Genomic DNA, 7,500 nt, shown 5'->3' on the forward strand with positions numbered 1-7,500 from the left:
CTTAAATGTGGTTTGTTTTGCATACAGTTTATTTCAATCCGCTCTGACTTACAATGGTGCCAAAGACTATGTTAAAATAATTAGCAAACTCATTGATGGCTACCAGTTGGGATTCTTTGCTTTTTTTTTGTTTCTTTTGGTCATTTTCTATAAATTATATGTCTCTACATGGTGCAAGATATTAGTGCCACCCTGTTTAAATATTGAATCTTTCTTTGCAGTTGCTAAACCCCTTGTTACGGTTGCGGCAGGCATGTTGCCACCCACAGGCTGTGAGAGGAGGGTTTCTATCCATGCAGAAGAGGTGAGTATATGAAAGAATGCATTTTTTCCTTTTCTGTGAATGTTTGGTCATTAAATTGCATTCACCCTGATGATGATAATACTGGTAATATTGAATGAGCATTGTTATATATGTTTTTATATCTGGCAAAGGAATAAAGTGTACATGTAGGTGATGTGTGTTATTGGATATTATTATTCCACTATTATGCCATTTTACCCTATTTGGTCTTTAAGAGAATGCGCAAAATATGAGACGGTAATTAATACACTGTAGTGTCCCAGTTTGATCGGTTTAGAACTGAGCAAATATATATGGAACTGGAGTTTTTCAATGAAAGAAATTGTTTTCAATATGATGCAAAGACTGCGAATTTAGAGAATTTGGTTTGTGATCGCTTGTCACTCATCATTTCGTTTATCCAGTCAAATAAGGACATTTGGAAGGCCAGATGATGCTTTCTTTTAAAACACTCTTACCAAATAAAATTGAAGCAAAATAACACATTTTTGTAGTGGAATAATAAATCTCTTATTCGATGGATTCAGTGCTCATATTTTTCCTCGCCCCTTTAGGGCTCAGAAAAGTACTATGCAACTCACGAAAATTATCTGCGCTTATTGTATATTAAACCATCAAATAAAATGTACACTGTATTTATTTTTTTTTGTTGGGAGTGGACAGCTCCAAGTAACAATATTTAAAAAATGTGGTTATTGAAGCAATAAGTCATAAAACTCAGAAGTTGACAAACTGTACCTATGGATGACTAAAAAGAATGTAATGTTGCCTTTCAGACATAGTATTGAGTCTTTTTTTTCAGTACTCTAACAATGGACAAGTTGTTGGAGAATTTAATTTCAAAAGCAAAGCTAGAATGTGAAGAGGCACACAGACAACTCTTGTTTGCTTTCAATGGTTTGTTTTGATCCATCAATTTTCGTATTGTCTAAAAATGTCATTTTTCTTGACCTTGGTTTTATTAAATTACACTTGTAAAGGCTCAGCTTTTAACAGTACATTTAATGATATATTTCCCAACAGGCCTTGCAGGAATTCACATTTTGAAGCAAGAGGTTTGTAGGAGCTTATCTGCCTGGTGGTGCATTTTCTAGTTTCATTTTGTGTTTGATCTCCTAATTCAGTTAGGCTACTATCACTAAGTTGACTTAAATATACACACCCATAGCAAACCTGCTTCTTCGTGGCTTATTAAATGCAAAGCATTTATAATCAACCATAACATGATAAGTTTCCATCAAGCAAAATCTGCTCAAGTCTTGTCCTTTATTGACAACTCTGTCTTTATGAACAGTCATGCAAATAACTGTACATAATTTACTGAATTAAAAGTCTTGTGGTTCCTTTGTGGTTTTCAATTAGTGGTCAGATGCAGTTGACATGTACAGGGAAGCCATGAGATCTTGGATGGAGCATGAAACTACATTTAGAACTGATGCACTACAAGTAAGTAAGGGTTATTGTCTTGGAGGGAAGGGATGTTGTGTATAATGTTATTGAAACCAGTTAGCTTACAGGCATGCTTCCATATATGTAAATCCTTTCTTAAGCTTATATAAGTACCGAAATTGATCCACTTTCGATCCCTGCTGTTTCAGTTTTTACGTGCTCTTAGAAGGGATATTATAGAATTTCACCATTACCACTGGTCTTGGTTTTTGATTGAGAGAGCGTTGTTCCTTGGTGCTCAGTATGGCCTTTTTTCGACTGCATCAGCAAATAATATTACGTAATATGAAAATTTCATATACCGTATTTGATATGCAGGGTAAGGTCTCAGTGAAAGTGATCATTGCATTTATGAAGAACATTCCCCTGGTGTTTTTTAACCGATTTGAGCTTTATTTTTGAGAAATAAGCTATGCAAAAACACTGTCAGCTTCACGTTTGAAAACAATGGGATCAGAGAAGCGACACTTACCGTTCATTGTTCAATATAAACATAACCCAGGTGATCTGGTGATGTAATTTGGAGGACTGGGGAGAAAAATTTGAATGCCGTATTCCCCTTCCCCCCTGGCTAGGCCCCAGTTTCTATCATACATTCACCTATGAATGAACTTACACCTATGAACTTACAAGTGACCTGCTCCCAGATATCTTGATAAATCAGATTGTAGAGCAAGAGCATCACAATCACATCTTTATGGGTTAGAGTCCTGTTCAAGCCAGGATTTTTTTCACACTTCTTTTGCATCTGCACCCTTCAGATGTGTCCAACCATTGGTGTAACATTATTAAATGCACACAGATTTCAAAAAGCATCACAAAGTGTCCCCTTGCTCTTTTCTCCAACTTCAACATCACTTGTGTCTCGGAATGCTAATAAAATAACTGAGGAGAAAGTGCGGCCCTTGTAATTTCATCTGCAAATGGTTAGACTTTCAAGTCTTCTCGGATAAGGACTATAAACCATAGGCCCCATTTCACAAATATCTTCTATGTTCATAAGTTCCCTGTGGGACGTTAAAAAACCCACACACTATTCGAGAAGAGTAGCAGATTAACTCCCCGGTGTTGTGGCTGTCCTGTTCTCCCCAGCGGAAGTGGCTGGCTTGGCGGTGATGTCTCTAAAAAAGGCTTGTGGTGTATGAGGCCACCTAAACAGAAACAGCCATAAGTCGAGTGCTGGAATGTGTAGATGTAGATGTAGATACAGACAATTATTGTCACAGAGTCCTCCACATGCTGCCCTTCAACTAAGGATAAACGGCTGCATTTACCCTGACCTAAAAATTAATAACACTAATCCTTACCCTAACCTTATTGTTAGAAATACAATGCTGCTCGAAGATAAGCGAACAATGCACACTATATGGGTATACGTGTTTTTTTTTTTTTTTACGTGTCTAAAATTGCGTATCTTATTACACATTTGCCCCTTTGTTATTCATAACCATAATTTTGCTTTTCCTGTTATTGTTTATGAAGACAAGAGAATAAATTGTGTGACCGCCGACAAGTCGAATATTTACATACAGTATGTCGCTTCAATTACTATCAATTTCAATCCGCAAATGCCACCAATGAAAACATCTACAGTGCATTATTTCGAAGTAAACACCCATTGCATGCAACAAAGGTCTCGAAAGACGAGCGAAATTAAAATATCCTGCATTGTTTTCTGCTTTCTCCTTTACAAAATACAGACAGTTCAATATTTGGTTCGATTTTAGAAGGAATGAATAAGTGCCATTTTCTGAAAGGTGCTAACTAGTCCTGGTTTGTATTGAATTGTTTTAGACAGCTCTGATGGGAGATTATATTTTATTTAGAAACTGCACACATTATATAACCTGTCAGATATCCTTAGTGAGCATCAAGAAAAGTGTTCAAGGACGCTAAGAGACGATAAATTGCAAGATGAGGTAAGTTTCTTTTCATTGGACAGTAAGAGGAGATTATGTTCTACTCTGTGTGTTGGCTGGGTGGGTTGTTCAAGAGAAGGGGGTGGCTAAATTTATTCCGTTTCCTTCTTTCTTCTAGGTTAGGGAACTGAGAGGAAATTACACAAACCGTGTCAATGTACAAGTAGCTGCAGCACAGGAAAACTTGAATTTTGTAAAGTCTAGTATTGCTGATATGAGAAAGAAAGTGAGTTTCTGTGTCTTCTGCAATATTGCAGACTGAACAGTTCAGTATGAGGTCCTTTAAGAAATTTGAATGTGGAACTATTTTTCAGTTGAGGTGAAGTGATCTTAGTCCAGTGTGGACACAAGTTCTGTGCTTACATGTAGTGACTTATTAGGGATGCGTTGCTCTAGTTGGCAGGGCTACTTAACTTATTACTGGTATTGTGATTTTGCATTTTGTGCTTTGCTTTCTCGTGAATCTTTGCGGACTCCTTGAACCTTAATCATCCCTATCCCAGGGTTGGTTGTTTCCTGGTGGTAGTGTAAGTTAATGGGTCAGGAAAGCCAGAGAAGGTTGGGTTGGCAAGCTAGTGTCCCACTAACTTACCATCCTTCTCATTGGTGCATCACGCTGTTCAACATCAAAAGTTGGATTTCAAAGGTAAGGTGCGTGACATTGTACAACCTGCACACCAATGGAACAGTTTGTCTCTGAAGAAGCTACGACTTATCTGCCCAAGTGTTCTTGCAGCTCAGTAGGTAGAGAATCCGAGTGGTGTTACGGAGGTTGTAGGTTTGAATGATCTGGCCTTTCTAGGACTCAGATTTTTTCAGTTGTCCTTTTGCCCGTTGCTATACAACTCGCTTACCAGCACAATGATAATATTATCACCGTCACAAGTACATGTGCCGCAACGATACAGCTTAACAAGGTCGAATGGAAAGCCTGCTATGGCTCCTCTGGCTGCCGCTATACGGTCCATGTAGGAACCTGGAGCACAGCTTACAGCCAACTGGAATCAGCTGAATGCTGGTTTTGCTGAGGGAGTAAAACCAGAAAGCCCTCAGAAAAACTCTTGTTTGCAGAGCAGAAAACCAACACAAACTCAAGCCGCTTATGGTGTCTTCTCGGGAATCAAACCTGGGGCCCCTTTCTCGAAAGTCCTGAAACCTTTTCAGGCCTGAAAAGCCATCTGTGAAATTGCCAACTACTTGTTTTGGAAAGCTGATCTTTTAACATGCTTTTAAGATAACAAAAAGAAAATTAACTGTGAAGTTTGACAAATTAAGTGCTCTCCATTCTTGAGTTGCAAAAGGAATTGTGAAACCCGAAAATGGCCCGTAAAGTTTCGGAACTTTCGAAAAACGACCCCCTGGGGCATATTGTTGGGAGGCATTTCAAAGTTAAGGTGCATGATATTGTACAGCCTGCACACCAATGGAACAGTTTGTCTCTGAAGAAGCTAGATAAATGACTTATCTGCCCAAGTGTTCTTGCAGCTCAGTAGGTGGAGAATCCGAGTGGTGTTACGGAGGTTGTAGGTTTGAATGATCTTGCCCGTTGCTATGCAACTCGCTTATATTATCACTGTCACAAGTACATGTACCGCAACGATACAGCTTAACAAGGTCAAATGGGAAGCCTGCTATGGCTCCTCTGGCCTCCGCTATACGGTCCATGTAGGAACCTAAAGCACAGCTTACAGCCTACTGGAATTGGCTGAATGCTGGTTTTGCTGGAGGGAGTAAAACCAGAAAACCCACAACTCTTGTTGCAGAGTAAAAAACCAACACAAACTCAAGCCACTTATGGTGTCTGTTCCGGGAATCGAACCTGGGGCCCGTTTCTTGAAAGTCCCAAAACCTTTTCAGGCCGGAAAAGCCATCTGTGAAATTGCCAACTACTTGTTTTGGAAAGCTGATCTTTTAACATGCTTTCAAGGTAACAAAAAGAAAATTAACTGTGAATTTTGACAAATTAAATGCTCTCCATTCTTGAGTTGCAAAAGGAATTGTGACACCCGACTATGGCCCGTAAAGTTTCGGGACTTTCAAGAAACGACCCCCTGGGGCATATTGTTGGGAGGCGAGTTCTCTCACCACTCCATCACTCTAATAATAACCTTAAATCATTGCAAATATTAGATGAAGGAAAAAATTCATTATCTACTGTAAGCTGAGGTTTTAAATTTTTTGTGTAGTCACCACCCATGGAGCTATCTCAATAGCGGACGCATTTGGATAGCACAAAATTGTTTCCTTTTTGTAAGCCATTTTACAAAGAATCTGCAGTAAAACTGGCTCCACTTAACTCTCTTGTCAGTCTCACTTTATCTGAGTTAGCTTTTTTGGTCCAGTTAAGATGTTTAGTTTAGTTTAGTTTAGTTTATTGAGATTTGTCACCACAAAATACATACATTATCATAACAGTAGTATGACGTGACCGGAGAGACGAACAGGGCGGAGCCCCAATTGCAACGTATCCCCTAGGCTCAAAAAAGTATAAGATTTACATAGTAGGATGAAATAATTACACAATAGATTAAAAAGGAAAAGAAAGAAAAAAAAAAAAGAAAAAAAAAAAAAAAAAAAAAGAAGTATGGAAAATAATCGACAAATCATGGCGGACTGTAAATTTGTAGTAGACCTCTAAAGTGTTCTAAGACCTCTAAGATGTTCAACCAACCTTAGAGTTTCACAAAATGGATGTAGGAAGAAGCAGTGAATCTAATTTTGCTTGCATGATGCATTTCAGATTGATTTCCAGTCACCATGGTGGATGGAAGCTCTACATTATGTTTCAAAGAGAGGATTATGGGAAGATCTGTGTCACAGAATCAGAGATGAATTGTCAGCTACAGATGTCGAAATGGGTTCAATTGGCAGGTCTGAAGTCCAGTCTTATGACAATGACAATGACAATGACGATGACGACTGTGTTATAGTAGTACTACTACATTCAAGTGTATTTTGTAATGAAGTGGGATAGGTTAGACCAGTACGACGTGAAGCATGGCCCCATTGTGAACAGTGAGTGTGCTCCCTGATCATTCCAGAAAAATCAAGATTATGAAATTGAAGACAAGTCACTGTATCCTCAGTTATTTAAGATGGCATGTTGAAGACCCCAACTGTTGGCTGTGCTGGCATTTTGAAGCCAGGACCTTGCGTTGCCAACTAATAAGTGATGGAATTATTGTTTACAATAATAACATTATTAGTCACATGCTTCCTTGCACAGTGTTGCATTTTGTACTTTTATATGAAATTTATGAAGCTGGGCTCTAGGAACTAATTGCACATTGGTTCGTCACCAGCATGCCTTCCCTCTCTTTAGCCGTACATTGTCACCCTTGAATTAAGGTCTTTTACATGCTTTGACTATCTTCCTTGCATAATTTTGCTGTACCTTGCAATCGATCAATTTATTAACATCAATATGTGGAATGAGGTTACACTACAAAAATACCTTTACTATTTAGTGAGTGACAGTTTCGTGTTTCACTTTTTTCTGTCTGCCACATTTACAGTAACATTAGTTAATGTTTTCCTCTTGTTGAGTTTTAGATAGAAAACTCTGAGCGTGTTGAGACATGATTATTTGGCCACAACATTTATTGTGGTCTTATTAACACTAACAGCTGTTAATGTGAATTTTGTTCTGACAGATTTGCTGATCTTCATGGATTGCAGTACCTTCTATCTTCAAAGATAGACTTCATTAAGGTGCATTTTCCAAATTTATTTGGTAATTTTAGGATGACAAAGAACAAAATTGTAAATAACTAAGTGATTGATAGAAATGCTTTCCTGTTGTTGAGATCTGACCATTGTGTACCTTTG

General features: G+C 38.2%; 1 protein-coding gene across 2 annotated transcripts in view; it reads left to right on the forward strand.

Moving 5' to 3' along the window:
- LOC138004461 (E3 ubiquitin-protein ligase SHPRH-like) overlaps positions 1-7,500 on the forward strand; it is a 36,713-nt gene that overhangs the window by 15,595 nt on the left and 13,618 nt on the right. For both annotated transcript variants that reach the window (XM_068850983.1, XM_068850984.1), the window contains exons 12-19: positions 222-304; positions 1,107-1,201; positions 1,328-1,359; positions 1,667-1,750; positions 3,580-3,672; positions 3,791-3,898; positions 6,413-6,543; positions 7,326-7,383. In XM_068850983.1, coding sequence (XP_068707084.1) covers positions 222-304; positions 1,107-1,201; positions 1,328-1,359; positions 1,667-1,750; positions 3,580-3,672; positions 3,791-3,898; positions 6,413-6,543; positions 7,326-7,383 — 684 coding nt within the window. The remainder of the gene's footprint in view (positions 1-221; positions 305-1,106; positions 1,202-1,327; positions 1,360-1,666; positions 1,751-3,579; positions 3,673-3,790; positions 3,899-6,412; positions 6,544-7,325; positions 7,384-7,500) is intronic.

Source organism: Montipora foliosa, chromosome 5, assembly GCF_036669935.1.
Source record: "Montipora foliosa isolate CH-2021 chromosome 5, ASM3666993v2, whole genome shotgun sequence".
In the NCBI taxonomy this organism is placed as follows: domain Eukaryota; kingdom Metazoa; phylum Cnidaria; class Anthozoa; order Scleractinia; family Acroporidae; genus Montipora; species Montipora foliosa.